This window comes from Natator depressus, chromosome 9, assembly GCF_965152275.1.
Source record: "Natator depressus isolate rNatDep1 chromosome 9, rNatDep2.hap1, whole genome shotgun sequence".
In the NCBI taxonomy this organism is placed as follows: Eukaryota; Metazoa; Chordata; order Testudines; family Cheloniidae; genus Natator; species Natator depressus.
In genome coordinates this window covers 12,546,327-12,568,557 of record NC_134242.1, presented here as the reverse complement: position 1 = coordinate 12,568,557, position 22,231 = coordinate 12,546,327, and the positions used below count along the sequence as shown (strand labels likewise).

The following is a 22,231-nucleotide window of genomic DNA, read 5'->3' as shown; positions in this document are numbered from 1 at the left end:
CTGCAGCTGTTGCATTACTGGTGCAGCATGATGCATTCTGGGGTGTCTTTAGCACGCCAGGTGGTGCTGAGGAATTTCAGGGCAGGGATGCAGTCAGGGGCGGAATAGAATTTCTGAAGGCTGTGAAACGTGCCAGGGGGCATTCCTTCTAGTTTTTTATTTTTGCAAAACATTCCTCTGCCCGCCCCCACAAATGAAGGGGCTGTCTATGGTGATCTCTTCACTGTGTCTATGGTCAGCCTGAGCATTCTGGGGAAGGTCAGCAAGAGGCTTCTGTTTAATACATTCTAAACTGACTAAGCCTCCTGCGGCAGAAGTGGAGCCCATCTGCTTCTCCAGGGGTCATTATCCAGCTGCCAACTTGAAAAGAGAAAAATAAAGTTTTGCAAGAAACAACTGTCCAAATAAACTACAGTAGACCGAACACTAGGCTGCCTCAGCCACTGGAGAGCTGTATGCGCATTCTGGTGAAAGTCAGTATTTTTACAGAAAAATAACGTTATTAATAGCCAGGAAACCCCTCTACGGTAGCGTGCAAATTCGAGAGTGCCTGTGACTCTTGCTCTTAGTCTTTTTGTGCATAAGAGCATTTGGCTGCACTTCAGAGCAATCAGCTCAGCTGCACGCAAGCAGCTGGGAGGGACATCAAGATGGCCCTAGTGGCATCCTGTGCAGTACTTGTTCCCACAGCCACGTGAGCCTCAGGCCCTCCCCAAATCAGAGGGACCTGTGACCACAGTTTCATTTCTCAGAATTGGTTTCCATTAAAAAGAAAATGGCTAAACATTACCTTCTCCTACCCTTGTTGCTGTTCAATGAAAGGCGAGATTCAATCCTGACATTTCTAATTTCCCCCAAACAATTTATGGGAAGGGATGAAAGCTGGGGTACAGGCACTGGGCTTTGAGGGTCTCCTGTTTGCCAGCTCTGGTTAGTGGGACCACCCAGCCTATCTCCTGGTTTAACTCATTTTCTCTCACATTGAAGTTCACCTTTAAGGTTACAACTGTTACAGAATGGAGAAGTCACCAGCCAGAAGGAGGGGGGGGGGGGGGGAGAAACAAAAAGCAGTAAGGGGAAACTAAGATACTAGGCTAGCTGGGAACCCAACAACTCATTCATCACATCACATATTTTTACATCTGTTGTATATTTAATCATTTATTTTTACTACTAACTGTCATATGCAAGTAGTAGAGGAGCTGTACAGCTCCTTAAAAGGAGATAAGAAAGGAAAGGTGAAAAAGGCCTTCAAGGATTAGATGGATGCCTCTTCCATACCTTCCATCCTCTGTGCCGGGGTTTTCCTTTTGGACTGTCTAGAAATGATTTTCAATAAATCATTTCAAAAGCATTCTGGATTAATGCACACACTGATCGTCTAAAAGGAAACTTCTCGGTGTCAGTAGATGTTATTCAAGCAATGTCTTAAAGGGTGGGTCAGAATCAGAGCCTAACAGGGATGAGTATAAGGGCCAGAAGTATTGGTAACCCACATTGCATTTGCATGCATAAGAACACAGTCAGAGAGGTTACAAAGAAAGACATAATTAGTTTCTTTTGATTTACTCACATTCAGAATAATTTACAGTATTGATCAAAAATACATATATACTGTCTTTTTAAAAATTGTTTTATGATAATTTTTATATATCCTATCCCTGTTGCTTGTGACAAATATTTGGCATAACAGATCAGTACATTTCCAATAATCCCATTTAGTGCTAGGGCTAGAATCCCGAGTCCTCTAGGTGCTGGGGAGCTGCATGGAGGTGGAATTTTCTCTGGGAGGCCATGGCGCATCTTGGCAGCAACTCCAGAGAAGCATTGTCAGACCATTGGCTGACATTGACAGCACCCATCTCACATGCAACAGCCAAGAAGATCATGTGCGCACTCACCACCTAACCACTGGTGGACGGACATCCACTACAATCACCACACACAAACAGTAGAACTATAATAGCTCTGTTTCAATGGCAGAAGGAATGGATGATTTGCCCTCCCATCCCTTTTGCTGAACTCCAAACCTGGCTCTCCTTACAACTTGTGACCCATGTGGTACTGTCTAAAGAACACACATGGCTATTTACCTACACAATCTTCTTGTGATGAAATATGGGGTGCAAATGTCATTCAGACATATTCACAAAGGAGACTGAGGCAGGACACTAAGGGCAAAATGTGCAAGAGTAGCTAAGTGACTTAGGAGCCTAAGTTCCATGGACTTTCAATGAGAATTGGGCTCCTATATTGTTTAAACACCTGTGCACATTTTACCCTTGTTCTCATTTTCAGCCTCAGGATGGGCACACTCGTCAGTGAACGTGCTTAAGATTGTGAAGTAAAAGGGAACACAAACGCAAACACCCCCACGACATAATTATTAAGGCACAGCTCATTGTGGCTAAAAGAAAACTGTGGAAGCTTTATTTTTTTACATAAGCAGAGCCAGCTTTGTAAGGATTATCCCACCATACAACATATACGTTGCAGAATCAATTAGTCTATGGAACTACTCTTTAGCTTTACATCCACCCAAGTAACAAGGAGGCAGCTATTTCAGCCCTGACTGCACACAAAGTACAACTGTGCTTTTGAAAATACCTGACCCAGTTTAAAGAAACTCTGCAAGCTGTATCAATGTGGCACCATTTTTCACAACATAACCATGTGTTAGCTATGTTGTTCATCCATATCTATCATGCTGCCTAACTGGGTTTGTATCACTGCACTCTGGGAAAAACCAAGTAGCTACCAAATAGTGCCTCAGCACTGGAGTGTGTGCATACAGAGGCACATAGGGCAAAGCACTCAGAAAATGACCTACCGCTCAGAAAGATGAAAGAAAAAGGATCAGCCAAACCAGTTGCATAGGCCCAGTTAGCGGGGAGCCCATCTATACTGCAAAACACAGTATGCCAAACAGATGAAAAGACTGTCACCACATACCATCGTAGGTAAGAAAAAACAACACTGTTAGGCAACACGTTTATTACTGGAATATGAATCACACTGGGTGTGGACGCAAACTCTGTTTAGAGCCAACCAGGCCTCAAACTGGTTACACACTTGGTTAAAAACTGTAGTGTACCAGGGCCGAAGAAAACAAACAAGTTAAAAAAAAATAAATAAAAACACACACCACAACATAATACAGTAACTCCTCACTTAAAGTCGTCCCGGTTAATGCTGTTTCGTTGCTGATCAATTAGAGAACGTGCTCATTTAAAGTTGTGCAATGCACCCTTATAACGTTATTTGGCAGCCACCTGCTTTGCCCACAGCTTGCAGAAAGAGCAGCCTGTTGGAACTAGCTGGTGGGGGCTTGGAACCAGGGTGGACCGGAAGCCCCCGTATCAGCTCCCCACACTGCTATGTTCCCTGTGCAGCAGCCTCTCAGCAGGCTATCAATTGTCCGGCAGTTCAGCTGTCCTTCCCCCCAACTGCCATGTGCTGCTCCTGCCCTCTGCCTTGGAGCTGCTCCTGGGAGCCTCCTGCTCGTTGGCAGAGGGTGTGGGGGGGTGCTAATGTCAGGGGGTGTCCCCTTCCCCCTTGCTTACCCCATCTCCATAGAGCGGGGGGGGAGACACGACAGGGCTCAGGAAGGAGGGAGCTTGCTGGCAGCAGCTGCTGTCTACTTGCTGATCTACTTAAAAAGGCAATGCACTTAGTGTGGGATCAGTGTACTTAAAGGGGCAATGCGCATCTCTCTCACACACACACGGTGTGTGTGTGTCTGTCTGCCATGCTGTCTCCACTCCCTCCATTTGTGCTGCCTTGTAGAGTGTGAGACTACATTAACAACGTGTTAACCCTTGAGGGCTCTGTCAAGTGCTAGCTCATCATTTAGCAGTAAGTCATTCCCTGGGAAATATCCCACCCTCTTCCACTCTGACTTCACCACCTCAACCAAGCTTCACAATCATCATTGCTGTGTACAGTATTAAATTGTTTGTTTAAACTTATACTGTGTATATATATATTGTGTATGTATATTATTATTAATATATATATATTAGTCTTTTGTCTGGTGAAAAAAAATTCCCTGGAACCTACCCCCAACCCCTCCATTTACATTAATTCTTATGGGGACATTGGATTCGCGTAACATCATTTTGCTTAAAGTCGTATTTTTCAGGAACATAACTACAATGTTAAGCGAGGAATTACTGTACTGGGATTTGATTCATTCTTTTATTTATTTATTTAACAATTTTTTCCTCTTCTATTTCAGGCATCCATCTTTTTGCTCAGAGAACTTACATAACAATTAAAAATAGAAATTATGAAATTATTACCAACACTATTTGTTTGAACTGCAAATACCCAGCTGCCCAAACACCCTTTTCAAAATCATAGCCCCATTGTGCAAGTGCTGCGTAAACATCCAAGACCTACTTTCTGCTCTGAAGAGATTGTAATCTAACTAGACAAGGCTGATGAACAATATGAAAGTGAAATGATAAAAGATAAATCTCCTGTGCAATTTTTTTTGTGAAATACTTTTTTCTTGAACCATCTGCTGCAGCCTTCCTCACTGACCAGAGACCCAAGCTGATCTGCTCTACACCTCTTGTTACTGAATGTATGCTGCCTGCCATCCCACAGAAACAGATTCAGGTTCAGCGTGTGATAAAAATAATCAGATGGTGCCCAAGGTTACTGAACATGCCAAACAGTTGCATGGCCTTTCCTAGCATTCTGCAGTCCTTGCTGGAAGGTCCAGTTGCTTCAGGGGTGGGATAACATATATGCAGAAAATAATCACCATATACACCTCTACCCTGATATAACGCGGTCCTCGGGAGCCAAAAAAATCTTACCGCATTATATCGAACTTGCTTTGGCCTCGAGCATTTCTGTTAATAGTCAGCAAATCATTTTTGTTAGAACTAACATGGTGTATGCAGTACCCACCCCCTCTCCTTGTCCCCTGATTACCCCCTCCAGAGACTCCCCTGCCCCTAGCCACCCCTCTCATGACCCTACCCCCATCTAAGCCCCCCTGCTCCTTGTCCCCCGACCGCCCCCTCCAGAGACCCCCCTATCGCCCCCAGAACCTCACTCCCTACCCAACCCCCCTGCTCCCTGTCCCCTGACCACCCCCCAAGACCCTCTGCCCTTTATCCAAACCCTCGGACCCGGCCCGGCACCCTTAACACGCTGCTCAGAGCAGCATGTCGGAGCCAGACACGCTGATCTGCCAGAGCGCGCAGCCCCGCCCCCCCAGAGCACAGCTTTACCATGTTATATCCGAATTCATGTTATATGGGGTCGCATTATATCAGGGTAGAGGTGTATTAAGATTAAGATTGTCTGCAGCTATATACAATAAATTCCATGCCTACAACTGACATGAAATGCTTCCACTACCGAAACAGATTTAATAATGAGTCCCTTGTTCTGGGTATAGATGGGGCTAACAGAGTATTAGGAAGAGCTTTTTACCAAATCTGTACTGCACTTGGGACAAAATAACGTGACTATAATTAGCACAGCAATAAATAGGATTTCTGCTATTTTAAAACAGGACATAGCATATTCTCAATTACTCAAGTATGAGAAGAATCAGTTCCTGGTCTTTTTTTCTGAACGTCAGTTACATACTCTTCTGCTTGCGTAGAATTTTCTTATTAGCTTTAGAAAATATTTTACAGATTTAGATTCCCAAAATGTATAATACTATATTTTTAACAACAGATACCCTCACTTCTAGCCAAACTTTGTAATAGCTTTACTATCTATAAAGAAGTTCTGTTCAGAGTCCCTACGTTCTCTTCTCTCACTCTGAGCCATAGGGCTGAGGTCAGGAAACATAAAAATGTGTCCTCATTCAAAACTCTCTTGCGCTCATTTTTGGCCTTTGGCACCCACCATCACAAAAAAGCCCCAGCCTCCCCCTCTTGATTTACAATATAATCTCGGGGGGGGGGGGACAGTCCCTCTTTTTCTGTACAGAGCATCCTTCTTTGCATTTAGACTAAAAGAGCGGTTAAAAAAATTGTTTCATAAATAAATCAGAATCCAGAAATTCTTTACCCATTAGTACACCAATTACACTTATTGCAAGAACATGTTTTCCCTTGTGTGGTCTTTCCAGGATTCTGCTGCTCTATAACTAAGCTTCAGAATTTGCACTAGTGTTATCAAAATCATCTCTTCATATTGTTCGAATTGCTATTCAGCTACCTGTGCTAGCCAATCTAAGTATTATGACATTCCCTCCATTGGAGGGGCAAAGGGGAAAATTTAAGACTGAATAGTATGATGATCATTTGTATTTCAAGAGAGCCTAAAGGCCTCCAGGCAGCTCAGGACCCCATTGAACTAGGCACAAATACCGACCAAATTCAGCTGGTGAGCACATAAAATCGGTCCAGAGTCTAAATAGTCTTCACCCATTTCCCACCCCAGACAACAGAAGCCCATACAGTTGGATCTCTGTCCAGTTTTTGTAAGAGTGCCCAGCTGGCAAATAAGTTCTGGGGTGGTAGCAGCCATTCTACATGGCAACATCTCCTGACATTCACATTTTACAATGAAAAAGTCACAGGGAGTTACTGTTGTTCAGAGCAGCTGGCTTGCTACCAGCTCCTGAGTAAGCATGCTACAAATGGATAAAGACAAGGCAACATGAATGCCCTGAGATCTATACATGTCTCGAAGCACCTTCACCTACACAGAGTACTGGCCACCCACCATCCCCTCAAAACCACAGACCTACCCAGGTGTCAATTCATTGGAAACGCTGTAATGGAGCAAGGCATTTCCCTTCCTGCAGACTTCCTCAAGAGGTCAGATCTGGGTTTCTACCTTATGAGTCTTATGTACTTTAAACTCCCCTTCCAGATACGTCATGAATACTTGTAGCTTGTCACTTCTAGAAACAATCTGTTCAAACTTTGCTTTCATTGACATTTCTCAGTGCATACCAGGTAGAGTCCCCTGCAGGCTACAACAAGAAACTCTAAGATCAACCTGTGATGTGCAGAGACAAGCTTAAAAACACCCAAATATCTCTCTCTGTCTGTCTCTCTCTCGCTCTGTTATATTTAGGTACTATGGAGTCTCATTTGAAGGACTTCATAAATTAAATAAAGTTTTTTCAGTAACTTCAAACCAGTTGTATTTACACAACCAAGTCAAGTTAAAGCATATTCAGATCAGTCTTAAAAACAAAAAAAAAAACAGCTATGCTTCTGAATTATCTGAGCCAGGACTCACCCTTTATTTTAAATTATTGTACTCTAGGCCTATTTCATTTTCCCAGGTCTGCCCATATTTTAAAAATATGATATGCTTTATTCCAATCATCTTTATCACTCCTAAAACAGACAAGGTAGGTAAGGTAATATCTTTTATTGGACCAACTTCTGTTGTTTGAAAACTTGTAATTTCCACCTACAGAGTTCTTCTTCAGGTCTGGAGAAAGGAATCAGAGTCAGAGTGTCTGAGCTAAACACAAGTTGGAACACACAGTGAAGTGTAAGGGGTAACACAAGTTGCAAGAAGTCACTTAAGACAGAGTGTTCAAAAAGGGTTAGATTGTTATACAAAAGGGGTTTGAAGTAGGCCATTAAGGGTTAGCAGGCAGGTGTGTGTTATGGTTGCAATGAGCCATGAAACCAATGTCCCTGTTAAGTCCATTGTTTGTAGTATCCAGCAATGTTATGAATTTAAGTTCCCAGGGCTTGCTTTTTGAAGGGGTTGTGCAGGTTTCCTTTGGGCACAAGTATTGAAAGATCATATATGGAATTCATCCAATAAAAGATATTACCTTACCTTCCTTGCCTCTCATATCCTGGGATCAACACAGCTACAACAACATTGCAAACAACTATGGAATATATCATTCCTGCATAGACAACCCCACTAGAACATACACCAAATACGTTAGCATTTCAAAGGAGCAAAGAGTTTCCCTAAATTGATTCAGAAAATATGAAAACCTGGAAATTGAAATGGTAAAAGAAGACTACAGCAAGGAAAACACATGTACTGTAACAAATAATGGAATCAGATATAGGAATTGGCACATCACTCACTCCTAAGTTTATCTGTGTCTGCCACAATCCTCCCCCAGTTCCCTCACAAACCAAAGCCTATGTTGCTGGGGACTCCAAAAGTGGGGTGGGGGGGAATAGAAGAGAGCAAATCATGGTATCTGCACTGACTACAACATCTTGAAGAGCCTGTTACTGTAGGGTAAGTAAACTTGTTTTCTTCTTCAATGATGTGTACGAGTTGATGGTTTTATCTTCAGGCTTTAGGTGGCCTGTCCATGTGATAAGACACTATTCTTCAACTGGAGTCATTGCTTCTGTTGGAGCAGCTGTTCTTGGTGCCAGACTTGAATACCTAAGATGTTAGCGTTGGTTTCGATGTGGGTGGCATCAGCATCTATGCAGATACCAGGTCTGATCTCAGGGTCATCCTCTCCAGGCTGGTCTTTGCTGTCGCTTGTCTACTAGACAGGTTATAGGAGGAAGCTGGCCTAACTGCTATCAGGACTCTAGAGTTAGTGTCCTCAGGATCTGAAGAGGCCTTCACAGATTGCTAGAAGAGACTAATCTTCAACTGCGTGTTTTGAGACTTGCCAGTTCTTGTGCAGAATGAAAGGCTCACTGAGCATATGCTAAGTATGTGGGATTCTCCTAAACAGAAGAGGAACCTGCTGTGTCCATCTCAGGAGGGGCAGAGCTTGAAGCCTACAGGTTTTGTACCTGTCACATTGAAAACCCTAACACAGGGAGGTCTGTAGAGGGAGTACACAGGAAGGTTGACCATAAATATTCAGTCCATATGAGTCAATATTGTTCACAGTAGTCATATGTCAGAAAATCAGAAGCATTTTGAAAGTTTTATGAAGTGTTTGAAAGAATTTAACCAAAGCTAAGAACTAGAGGGCTGGACACTCACCAGCTTCTATCTTGCTACAATGGGAAGTAAGAGGGAACTGAGGAAGGGCCACAGATGCTCCACCCTTTGTGCCCTCATACAGGAGCACAAGGAGTCACAAGACACACGTGGATGCTGCCATTCAGAAACAATCTGATCTCATGCATGTACATGCTTACAGTGGGACACATATTCTGAGAAGAACCAATGTTAACACAATGCTAAAGTTATGCAATTTAGTGCATAAACGTCAGCAAATGCAAGGTCATCTTGGCCTCTTGCATTATATGTATATATTGCATTACAATATGATCTTTAATAACTGATCACATAGTATTCCTTAAATACAATACACCTGTAACACTATTTTTCTACAGTATAACATAACAGTTAGCAATAACGGTAGTAAACAATTATATTGTGGTACATCTCAAAGGATCCATTCAGTAATATAAATGTTTACTACAGGATTGTGCTGGGTGGTGTACAAACACAAGAAAAGGAGACAATCTAAAGAATACACTGAAGTAATATTCATTGAAGTAATGAGCTGTGTGCATTTAACATGGAAAAAGAAACTGCATTTACATAAAAATACATAGTAAACAGAATTAAGCCATATACTTCATGCATACTATTGTAAAACAGAATAAAAAAACCTAACACAATGGCAAATATACAGGGGGTATGTCTACACTACAGAATAAGGTCGAATTTATAGAAGTCGGTTTTTTAGAAATCGTTTTTATATATTCGAGTGTGTGTCCCCACAGAAGTGCATTAACTCGGCGGAGTGCTTCCACAGTACCGAGGCTAGAGTCAACTTCCGGAGCGTTGCACTGTGGGTAGCTATCCCACAGTTCCCGCAGTCTCCGCTGCCCATTGGAATTCTGGGTTGAGATCCCAATGCCTGATGGGGCTGAAACATTGTCGCGGGTGGTTCTGGGAACATATCGTCAGTCCCCCCTTCCCTCCCTCCATGAAAGCAAGGGCAGACAATCGTTTCGCGCCTTTTTTCCTGAGTTACCTGTGCGGACGCCATACCACCGCAAGCATGGAGCCCGCTCAGGTAACCGTCACCGTATGTCTCCTGGGTGCTGGCAGACGCGGTACGGCATTGCTACACAGTAGCAGCAACCCATTGCCTTCTGGCAGCAGACGGTACAGTACGACTGGTAGCCGTCCTCGTCATGTCCAAGGTGTTCCTGGTCGCCTGTGTGAGATCGATCAGGAGCGCCTGGGCAGACATGGGCGCAGAGACTAAATTTTTAGTGACTTGACCAGGTCATTCTCTTTAGTCCGGCAGTCAGTCCTATTGAACCGTCTTATGGTGAGCAGGCAGGCAATATGGATTGCTAGCAGTCCTATTGCACCGTCTTCTGCCGAGCAGCCATGAAATGTGGATGGCATGCAGTCCTTCTGCACCGTCTGCTGCCAACCAAAGATGTAAAAGATAGATGGAGTGGATCAAAACAAGAAATAGACCAGATTTGTTTTGTACTCATTTGCCTTCTCCCCTGTCTAGGGGACTCATTCCTCTAGGTCACACTGCAGTCACTCACAGAGAAGGTGCAGCAAGGTAGATCTAGCCATATATCAATCAGAGGCCAGGCTAACCTCCTTGTTCCAATAAGAACAATAACTTAGGTGCACCATTTCTTATTGGAACCCTCCGTGAAGTCCTGCCTGAACTACTCCTTGATGTAAAGCCACCCCCTTTGTGGATTTTAGCCCCCTGAAGCCAACCCTGTAAGCCGTGTCGTCAGTCGCCCCTCCCTCCGTCAGAGCAACGGCAGACAATCATTCCGCGCCTTTTTTCTGTGCGGACGCCATACCAAGGCAAGCATGGAGTCTGCTCAGCTCACTTTGGCAATTAGGAGCACATTAAACACCACACGCATTATCCAGCAGTATATGTAGCACCAGAACCTGGCAAAGCGCTACCGGGCGAGGAGGCGACGTCAGCGCGGTCACGTGAGTGATCAGGACATGGACACAGATTTCTCTGAAAGCATGGGCCCTGCCAATGCATGCATCATGGTGCTAATGGGGCAGGTTCATGCTGTGGAACGCTGATTCTGGGCTCGGGAAACAAGTACAGACTGGTGGGACCGCATAGTGTTGCAGGTCTGGGACGATTCCCAGTGGCTGCGAAACTTTTGCATGCGTAAGGGCACTTTCATGGAACTTTGTGACTTGCTTTCCCCTGCCCTGAAGCACATGAATACCAAGATGAGAACAGCCCTCACAGTTGAGAAGCGAGTGGCGATAGCCCTGTGGAAGCTTGCAACGCCAGACAGCTACCGGTCAGTTGGGAATCAATTTGGAGTGGGCAAATCTACTGTGGGGGCTGCTGTGATGCAAGTTGCCCACGCAATCAAAGATCTGCTGATATCAAGGGTAGTGACCCTGGAAAATGTGCAGGTCATAGTGGATGGCTTTGCTGCAATGGGATTCCCTAACTGTGGTGGGGCCATAGACGGAACCCATATCCCTATCTTGGCACCGGAGCACCAAGCCGGCGAGTACATAAACCGCAAGGGGTACTTTTCAATAGTGCTGCAAGCTCTGGTGGATCACAAGGGACGTTTCACCAACATCAACGTGGGATGGCCGGGAAAGGTACATGACGCTCGCATCTTCAGGAACTCTGGTCTGTTTCAAAAGCTTCAAGAAGGGACTTTATTCCCAGACCAGAAAATAACTGTTGGGGATGTTGAAATGCCTATATGTATCCTTGGGGACCCAGCCTACCCCTTAATGCCATGGCTCATGAAGCCGTACACAGGCAGCCTGGACAGCAGTCAGGAGCTGTTCAACTACAGGCTGAGCAAGTGCAGAATGGTGGTAGAATGTGCATTTGGACGTTTAAAGGCACGCTGGTGCAGTTTACTGACTCGCTTAGACCTCAGCGAAACCAATATTCCCACTGTTATTACTGCTTGCTGTGTGTTCCACAATATCTGTGAGAGTAAGGGGGAGGGGTGGGAGGTTGAGGCAACCCCCGTTTATGGCGGGGTGGGAGGTTGAGGCAAATCGCCTGGCTGCTGGTTACGCGCAGCCAGACACCAGGTGGTTAGAAGAGCACAGGAGGGCGCGGTACGCATCAGAGAAGCTTTGAAAACCAGTTTCATGACTGGCCAGGCTACGGTGTGAAAGTTCTGTTTGTTTCTCCTTGATGAAACCCCCCGCCCCTTGGTTCACTCTACTTCCCTGTAAGCTAACCACCCTCCCCTCCTCCCTTTGATCACCGCTTGCAGAGGCAATAAAGTCATTGTTGCTTCACATTCATGAATTCTTTATTCATTCATCACACAAATAGGGGGATGACTACCAAGGTAGCCCAGGAGGGGTGGTGGAGGAGGGAAGGAAAATGCCACACACCACTTTAAAAGTTTACAACTTTAAAATTTATTGAATGACAGCCTTCTTTTTTGGGGGCAATCCTCTGTGGTGGAGTGGCTGGTTGGCCGGTGGCCCCCCCACCGCGTTCTTGGGCGTCTGGGTGTGGAGGCTATGGAACTTGGGGAGGAGGGCGGTTGGTTACACAGGGGCTGTAGTGGCAGTCTGTGCTCCAGCTGCCTTTGCTGCAGCTCAACCATACACTGGAGCATACTGGTTTGGTCCTCCAGCAGCCTCAGCATTGAATCCTGCCTCCTCTCATCACGCTGCCGCCACATTCGAGCTTCAGCCCTCTCTTCAGCCCGCCACTTACTCTCTTCAGCCCGCCACTTACTCTCTTCAGCCCGCCACCTCTCCTCCTGGTCATTTTGTGCTTTCCTGCAGTCTGACATTATTTGCCTCCACGCATTCGTCTGTGCTCTGTCAGTGTGGGAGGACAGCATGAGCTCGGAGAACATTTCATCTCGAGTGCGTTTTTTTTTCTTTCTAATCTTCACTAGCCTCTGGGAAGGAGAAGATCCTGTGATCATTGAAACACATGCAGCTGGTGGAGTGACAAAAAAAAAGGGACAGCGGTATTTAAAAAGACACATTTTATAAAACACTGGCTACACTCTTTCAGGGTAAACCTTGCTGTTAACATTACATACATAGCACATGTGCTTTCGTTACAAGGTCGCATTTTGCCTCCCCCCACCGCGTGGCTACCCCCTCAACCCTCCCCCCTCCCTGTGGCTAACAGCGGGGAACATTTCTGTTCAGCCGCAGGCAAACAGCCCAGCAGGAATGGGCTCCTCTGAGTGTCCCCTGAAGAAAAGCACCCTATTTCAACCAGGTGACCATGGATTATATCTCACTCTCCTGAGGATAACACACGAACGGATGTTGCTTGAACGCCAGCAAACATACACTGCAATGCTTTGTTGTACAATGGTTCCCGAGTACGTGTTACTGGCCCGGAGTGGTAAAGTGTCCTACCATGAAGGACGCAATAAGTCTGCCCTCCCCAGAAACCTTTTGCAAAGGCTTTGGGAGTATATCCAGGAGAGCCGCGAATGCCAGGGCAAAGTAATCCTTTCACATGCTTGCTTTTAAACCATGTATAGTATTTTAAAAGGTATACTCACCGGAGGTCCCTTCTCCGCCTGCTGGGTCCAGGAGGCAGCCTTGGGTGGGTTCAGGGGGTACTGGCTCCAGGTCCAGGGTGAGAAACAGTTCCTGGCTGTCGGGAAAACCGGTTTCTCCGGTTGCTTGCTGTGAGCTATCTACAACCTCGTCGTCATCATCATCTTCTTCGTCCCCAAAACCTGCTTCTGTATTGCCTCCATCTCCATTGAAGGAGTCAAACAACACGGCTGGGGTAGTGGTGGCTGAACCCCCTAAAATGGCATGCAGCTCATCATAGAAGCGGCATGTTTGGGGCTCTGACCCGGAGCGGCCGTTCGCCTCTCTGGTTTTCTGGTAGGCTCCTTCAGTTTCACGCGGCACTGCTTCGGGTCCCTGTTATGGCCTCTGTCCTTCATGCCCTGGGAGATTTTGACAAAGGTTTTGGCATTTCGAAAACTGGAACAGAGTTCTGATAGCACGGATTCCTCTCCCCATACAGCGATCAGATCCCGTACCTCCCGTTCGGTCCATGCTGGAGCTCTTTTGCGATTCTGAGACTCCATCATGGTCACCTCTGCTGATGAGCTCTGCATGGTCACCTGCAGCTTGCCACGCTGGCCAAACAGGAAATGAGATTCAAAAGTTCGCGGTTCTTTTCCTGTCTACCTGGCCAGTGCATCTGAGTTGAGAGTGCTGTCCAGAGCGGTCAAAATGGAGCACTCTGGGATAGCTCCCGGAGGCCAATACCGTCGAATTGTGTCCACAGTACCCCAAATTCGACCCGGCAAGGCCGATTTAAGCACTAATCCACTTGTCAGGGGTGGAGTAAGGAAATCGATTTTAAGAGCCCTTTAAGTCAAAATAAAGGGCTTCATTGTGTGGACGGGTGCAGGTTTACATCGATTTAACGCTGCTAAATTCGACCTAAAGTCCTAGTGTAGACCAGGGCAAAGTCACATTTAAATTACATGACATATGAGAAAAAATACAAAATCTGCTGTGATTTATTCATAACTAACTGTAAAACGATCAAGAATTTTACAAACAATTAGAGTCTCTCCAGCAAGCACTGATTCACATACACTCTCACCGACTTTATTTGACTTGGGAATAGGCCCTTATTCAAAGGGACTACTCCCAAGCATATGTGATTTCAAAATTTGGCCTAAATATGCTACAGCACTGGGAAATACAAAAATAATGTCTTCAACAGTTTATGAGAAGGATTCCCTCATTTCTGTTTTACACATGAAGTCAAAAAGGTATATTTAAACTGAAAGGGGGTTCAGAAGTACTACTGGATCTGAACCCCATCAGCTCTGAATTTTGGGGAAATCACGGATCTGAACTGGATCCTGGATACCAATGTTATGATTCGGTCCCATCTCTAAAATCAATAAAGGTTTAAAAAATAGCCACAAATAAACATGTTACGATTAAACAGCATTAAAAGAGAAGATTATACTCCTAGGTGAAACCTTATTGATAAAATGTTATATCAGCCCATATAAAGAATTAAAATTAAACAGCTATATATAAAATGACTTATAATAAAGCAAATATAAAAACATATATACATGTTATTCTTATGAAATAAAAACTTAATAGGGACACCTTGGCAAAACTGATTTTCAGAACACAACTATACCAGGTAATCATATCTGTAGGTGTACATAAACAAAAGAAAGTACTTTTTATACTGCAGTTCCAATACACGCATATAGCTCCCTTAAATTACAAAATTAACTTTAATGGAACAAAAAAACCCCACTGATATATAAATAACCCAATATTGGTGAAAACATACCAATAATTATGAAAAAGTGCTAGCACTGAGCAAGTCAGTAGCAGAAAGTTAAATTTATATATATTGGGATTTGTTGCAAAATGGCATCATTATGTTTACTCCTGGGGACATTCTTACCAAAAAATTTAAATTTCTGCAAAATTCTGCAATTTTTGTGTGTTAAAAACAACAGTAAATAATAACGCCAATTTCAATTATTTTGGTAATTTATTTCAAAAATACTTGTCAGCAAATATGTCTAACAATACAGACACACACAAAAATTCCCTCAGGAGTAGAGAGTTAAAGAAACCCCTGTGACAACCCAGTTCCTCTTTCTCTGCCCCGCCCGCCCTAGAGCCTAGTCAGGGGGCCAGATACCCACAAACCCTCCCCCCTAGAGCCCAGGCGCAGAGCCCCCCTTGCCCAGATACCCACGCTCCCTTCCCCCCCAGAGCCCATCCATGCCCTCCCCCCAAGTCCAGACACCAACACTGCCTCTCCCCCACACCCCAGAGTCTAGGGATCCAGAGGGTGAAACAGCCTGACGCTCGGTCCCAGGCTTGCATAGCATTTCCTGCACGCCATTCTCTCCTTCCCTCAGGGCATGCTGGAAACTTAACTGCAGCTTCCAGGAACCCTCTAGCTCCCTCTCCCTAACACCCAGCAGTGTCTTCTATGTGCGAGCTGGGCATTGCGCAGTAGTGCAGAATTCCCCCAGGAGTATTATGTTGTATTCCAACCTTTTCAGAAAACGACAAGCAACTGAAGATAAGGCTTTACCCTGGATGGCCAACTTCAGCCAGAAAGCTGCACCACTCAGGAGCATCCAAATAGTGTTATTACTTGGGCTGTCAACCAATTAAAAAAATTAATCGTGATTAATCACACTGTTAAACAATAATAGAATACCATTTATTTAAATATTTTGGAAGTTTTCTACATTTTTCAAATATATTGATTTCAATTACAACACAGAATGCAAAATGTACAGTGCTCACTTTATATTTATTTTTGATTACAAATATTTGCACTATAAAAAACAAAAGAAACCGTATTTTTCTATTCATCTAAATAGAAGTACTGTACTGCAATCTCTATATCATGAAAATTGAACTTACAAATCTTTATGTACAAAAAATAACTATTCAAAAATAAAACAATTTAAACAAATTTTATTATTCAATAAATAAATGTTATTAAAAATAAAACAATGTAAAACTTTCAGTCCTATTTCTTGTTCAGCCAATCAATCAGGCAAAAGAGTTTGTTTGCATTTGCAGGAGATAATGCTGGCCTGCTTCTTGTTCACTATGTCACCTGAAAGTGAAAACAGGTGTTCACATGGCACTGCTGCAGCCGGCGTTGCAAGACATTGACATGCCAGATGCTCTAAAGATTCACATGTCCCTTCATGCTTCATCCACCATTCCAGAGGACTTGCGCCCATGCGGACGACAGGTTCTGCTCGACAACAATCGAAAGCAGTGCGGACCAACACATGTTCATTTTCATAATCTGAGTCAGATGCCACCAGCAGAAGGTTGATTTTCTTTTTTGGTGGTTCGGGGTCTGTAGTTTCTGCATCAGAATATTGCTCTTTTAAGACTTCTGAAAGCATGCTCCAGCCCTCCTCCCTCTCAGATTTTGGAAGGCATTTCAGTTTCTTAAACCTGGGGTCAAGTGCTGTAGCTATCTTTAGAAATCTCACTTTAGTACCTTCTTTGCGTTTTGTCAGATCTGCAGCGAAAGCATTCTTAAAATGAACGACATGTACTCAGTCATCACCTGAGACTACTATAACATGAAATACATGGCAGAATGCACATAAAACAAAACTGGAGACATACAATTCTCCCCCAAGGAGTTCAGTTACAAATTTAATTAACGCATTATTTTTTAACGAGTGTCATCAGCATGGAAGCCTGTCCTCTGGAATGGTGGCCAAAGCATGAAGGGGCATACGAATGTTTAGCATATCTGGCATGTAAATACCTTGCAATGCCAGCTACAAAAGACCCATGTGAACGCCTGTTCTCACTTTCTGGTGAAATTGTAAATAAGAAGTGGGCAGCATTATCTCCCTTAAATGTAAACAAACTTATTTGTCTTAGCAATTGGCTGAACAAGAAGTAGGACTGAGTGAATGTATAGGCTCTAAAGTTTTGCATTTTTGAGTGCAGTTATGTAACAAAACGAATCAGAGTATCAGGGTTGGAAGGGACCTCAAGAGGTCATCTAGTCCAAACCCCTGCTCAAAGCAGGACCAATCCCCAACTAACTCATCCCAGCCAGGGCTTTGTCAAGCCTGACCTTAAAAACTTCAAAGGAAGGAGATTCCACCACCTCCCTAGTCCAGGGTCCATATTCTGCTGCTCTCCTTTCTTCCTTGTGTCAGGATCCTGAACTCGACCATCTCATGGTCACTGCCTCCCAGGTTCCCATCCACTTTTGCCTCTCCTACTAATTCTTCCTGGTTTGTGAGCATCAGGTCAAGAAGAGCTCTGCCCCTAGTTGGTTGCTCCTGCATTTGCACCAGGAAATCTACATTTGTAAGTTGCATTTTCATAATAAAGAGATTGCACTACAGTGCTTGTATGAGGTGAACTGAAAAATACTATTTCTTTTGTTTATCATGTTTACAGCGCAAATATTTATAATTAAAAATATTATAAAGTGAGCAGACACACTTCGTATTCTGTGTTGTAATAGAAATCAATGTATTTGAAAATGTAAAGAACATCCAAAAATGTTTAATAATTTTCAGTTGGTATTCTATCATTTAATAGTGCAATTAAAACTGCGATTAATCACAATACATTTTTTTAATTGCGATTAATTTTTTTTTTAGTTAATCGCCCTGTTATTACACAAGAGTATAGGGACAGAGTAGGGTGGCTAGGGATTTGGGGGTGGAGGCTAAATCTGAGTGCATTTCCCCTTCCCTTGGGTGGAAGGGTGAGGGATCTGTATGACCCTGGCTGGCTATGAGAAGTTTCTTCGTACCCACTGAGGACCCTAACAAGTCTCTGGAGAGTACAGAGGATGGAGCTGCAGATGCAAAGGGAAGGGAGCCCCATTTAAACTGCTTCTTGGAAAAGAGGCGGGGAGTTATGAAAATCCATTCCCTGCCGGGAGGAAGCACCAAGACTAAAGATATCTTGCTCAGTCAGGCTTTGGTCCCCAGGATGCAGAAGCATTCCTCACTGAGAGGAACAGCTGAAGGATGGGGACAAAGATACCTCTGTCTCAACTATGAATCCTCCTCTGTGACCCCCTTCTGCCTCCCCTGGCTTAGAGGCAGCTGCAGGGCCAGCTGCAAGCCTGGACAGGGAAGTGTGCTGCATTCCCCTAGTTCCAGACCACTAGTGCACTCACTGCCAGCCAGCTGAGGTGAGAGTGGGGCAGGGTGTGGAGAAAGAATGGCTGGGATACACTGTGAAGTCTGGACCCACTCTGGAAGCTGTGGCAGGCTGGAACAGAAGAGAGGCAGAACTGGGTTTATCTAGGCTACAATAAAGTGGACAGACTAGAGAAACTTCAACCAGCAGGAACCTGCTGCAGGGAAGCAAGGAACAACTGTGCAGCAAAGCAGGGATAATTCAGAATTCAACAGTCTGGGCTTCATAATCTTCTCTATCAAAACTGGTGCTCAGCCTGACTGGCAGAAGAAAGAGGAACACACAGGGCCCGGAGTGAAAGATTGGGGATCTGTCCATTAACTTTGATGGGTCTGGATCAGGCACCTCATGACTGCAATGGCAGAGACAACATCCTGACTGAGCCCAAACATGGAAAGATCCAGCCCAAAAGGATTATTTTTGAGAAAGTTACATGCATACAAAAACAGGGCATTATAATGAAAATGACCTGCAATTTTAATGTCACTATCATGATCTGTAAACATTTTCTGTTTGCTTTTTTTGCTATTAGAAAAGCTCTTCTAAACCGATTGCATTGTCAAGAGACGATTCACATAATCCAACCAGTTACTGTGGAGGACATGAATTCTGTAGAAATGCCCAGTTTGTACCATATTGCAAGCATGTTGAAGCAGGGACTAACCCTTCTTACATGTCTGGAAAGCACCTAGCACCCCATGAGTAATACCATAAACAAATAATATTTAACACGGCCACCCATTTGACACAAAATCCATCTGTCTTCATTTTCGGTTTATAGTAGCAACAGATTATTTCATGGAGATCTGCTACCCTTAGCTATACCTCCGGTCACCAGCTCCTCTCCAACCCTCAATCCCCAGAAAATACCTTGTTTCTCAAGCATTTGTTGCTTAAATCCAGTATGACTGCTCATTAGTACAATAATGTTCTCAGTTGTTGGGATAGTGGCTCTTGTAAGCGAGTTTTATATGCAAAACAGGGCTCTATGTAACTAAGATGAAATTCCAGCATATACAATTGTCTTTTAATGGGAAAGTTGACATCAAGCATTAAGTTAATTTGATTATTTTTCTGTATATGCTGTTAGTAATCAGGTTTTCTGGCTCTGTTTTCTGTTCAAGTTGAATCGTACAGTTGAATTACTTGAACTTCTGGTGAACTGCACCAAAAGGGAGGAAAAGGAGCTAATGCCTCATTTGATCTTGTGACCATAAATTTGTGTTTTCGTTCCTTTTAAGGTTTGACCATCTATTTTTCCAACTAATTTATGTACGTACCTGATACTTTTATATTTTTATTCATGAAAACAGAAACTGCTTAACAGCCGATTTGTCTTCCTCTCATTTCTTAACTATTCCTAATTTCTATTTTATTTCGAGGTTATCATTAATTAACACAAATTTAAAGCTGTCTTCTTCACAACCACGCACACCCACACCTCCACCAGATATGTGTCTCTTTTCATTTTAATGTACTCACTTTACCTCAAATACAGTAATTCACAGAAAGAGCAGCAATTTTTCTAACAAGGAAAACAAAAATAAATGATGAAACTGCCTACGTTGGTTTTACAAACTCTGCTATGCCTAATTGCCAGATTCAGACCGTTATATAAATTCTCTTTCTTCTATCCTTAATAGGAACTTGGGCTCTGTTCCTGCTATTGTTTTTAACTGTTTTATGACATAGTTCTCAGATATGATTACACATGAACATGTGTGCAAACATGTTAAACCATGTGTTAAGAAGACATGCAGAGCCCTGCTGCCTATAGGAGTTTGTCATTTTTGTACCTTGTGTGTTCTTTTTGTGAGGACAGAAATTCCAAACCATGGGGGACATCCTGACATGAGTAGCCCCCATTCTTGCAAGTACTGAAGTCAGAGACTGTTCCTCTGGGAAAGTACTAAATCTGGGATTAAGATCAGAACCTAGATTAGAAGAACTATATTATAGGCTTCAGATTCTCCTTTGTTATGAACAGTTCTTAAGTGGCCACTCCAATATAGCACAGTGCTGCCAAAACCAGAGCTCAGTGTGGGCACTTAAAACCAGGTTAAAGAGAAAATGCATGACATCCATTTTCAAATAAGAAGATTTTGCTCATCGAGGGCCCAGCGATGTAGCCTTTAATTCCACAACCTCCATAGGGAGGTTCAGTCCTATATACAGGATTTAGGCATCAGGAATGGCAAGAGCAATAGGAACAGACTAACAATGGTTCTCATTTTCTCTTTTCTATTACAGAGAATTTTCCACCAGTTTCGTTCTTGGCCCAGTGCTTTCCACCCCTGTGATCCCACTGCACGGGTTACCTGCCAGAGGCTAAATATTCTGGCTATTTAGATTTTTTTTTTTAAATTATGATTTTTCTGAGAATTCTTAGTCAAATCCTATTTCTAAATTATAAAATACTTTGAGATTTGGCAGAGAAACTACTTCAACAAATGGCACTGTGAGAAGAAATGGTGACTACATTTTGTTCGTAAGCACAGTGGCTTCACTTTCATTTGATTCTGTCCATAGTGAACTTAAACTCATGGCAGGAAGGATGTGGCTTCTCTCTTTGCTCTGTCCTTTTTTCGGGAACAGTCTTCCTTGACTGTTTGCTCAGTAAGGGATTAAAAAGTAACTTCTTACAAAGACAACAAAACCTTCCATAAAGTGATCAAGATGCAGCCGTGTACTTGAATTTTTAGTTCCTGCCAAAATAAAAACTTACACTGCCCAGGCACCCTTCCATACTGGCACATAGAAACCTTTTAAAAAGGCCATCAAACCATTATGGGATAAATGGTATCTCAAATTAATCCTCAAATGGGGGAGAGAGTATTTTCATAGGTCCTACTAAATCTACATACCAATTGATTTTCTGTTACCAATTCATGCCAGTCCTATAACGATGCCCTAGAGTCCTTAGTCCATATATGCTATAACTGCTCAACCATAACCAATCAGACAAAAAATATTGCACCTTTACAACCAATTATCCTTATCCCATAATAACTCCCATTGACTTCAGAGGGAGCAGAAATGTGTCCTAAGTAACAAAAACCCCAAGTTCGAGTGAAAACCAAGTTCTGAAATGAATTTTCATAACTTTATCAAAGATAGATTAGAAAAATTTGACTGAAGTTCCCTTGCAGAATATGGCTACATCACTGGTAAAACCGCTCTTCAGTTTCATGCATACATGAACTGTTCTACTTTTTTTTTTTTTGTAAAGTATATTTACACTGTGATCTAAATTCATACCTGCCACAATTCTCCACTCACTTTGTTTAATTTAACCCTAATGTGCCACTTATGTTATGTATTTAAACAAAACTTCTTGTACTAAATGCAATACCCCACTGTATTTCATAATTGCCAATGCTATGATAATAACGTTCTATAAAATGCCAGCTGAAGCAGCATATTAGTCAAAGGTATACGGTTGATTCTCTTACTCTTCTACTCCCAATCCTACACATGTAACATATGTGTTATGGATTTCTAGGCAAGAGCTTTATTGCACCTTAAACATTTTACCAATTTTTTTAAAATGCTGTAGAGTCTAGGGTCCCAGTTTAAGTCAAGAAATTTCTCTCTGACAGAATTTTTATTGATTACTAGTTAAATTTCATATTCT

At 43.2% G+C, this 22,231-nt stretch overlaps 2 protein-coding genes across 3 annotated transcripts in view; both read right to left on the bottom strand.

Moving 5' to 3' along the window:
* The window catches only part of TBL1XR1 (TBL1X/Y related 1), a 173,834-nt gene that overhangs the window by 70,750 nt on the left and 80,853 nt on the right, over positions 1 to 22,231 (bottom strand). The window lies entirely within an intron of this gene.
* LOC141993689 (uncharacterized) lies at positions 12,306 to 19,513 on the bottom strand. The gene is made up of 3 exons (XM_074963238.1): positions 19,423 to 19,513; positions 13,431 to 13,772; positions 12,306 to 12,847 (listed from the first exon to the last, which is right to left on the bottom strand). The coding sequence occupies exons 1-3, from the start codon at positions 19,511 to 19,513 to the stop codon at positions 12,306 to 12,308; spliced, it is 975 nt and encodes a 324-aa protein (XP_074819339.1).

Coding starts and splice junctions, on each gene's coding strand:
- LOC141993689 (XM_074963238.1), bottom strand. CDS start 19,513: ATGAGCAGTCATACTGGATTTAAGCAACAAATGCTTGAGAAACAAGGT. Junction 13,773..19,422: donor AGAGGAGCTGGTGACCGGAG/GTATAGCTAAGG, acceptor GTGAAACTGAAG/GAGCCTACCAGAAAACCAGA. Junction 12,848..13,430: donor AGGCGGAGAAGGGACCTCCG/GTGAGTATACCT, acceptor TCACTCCACCAG/CTGCATGTGTTTCAATGATC.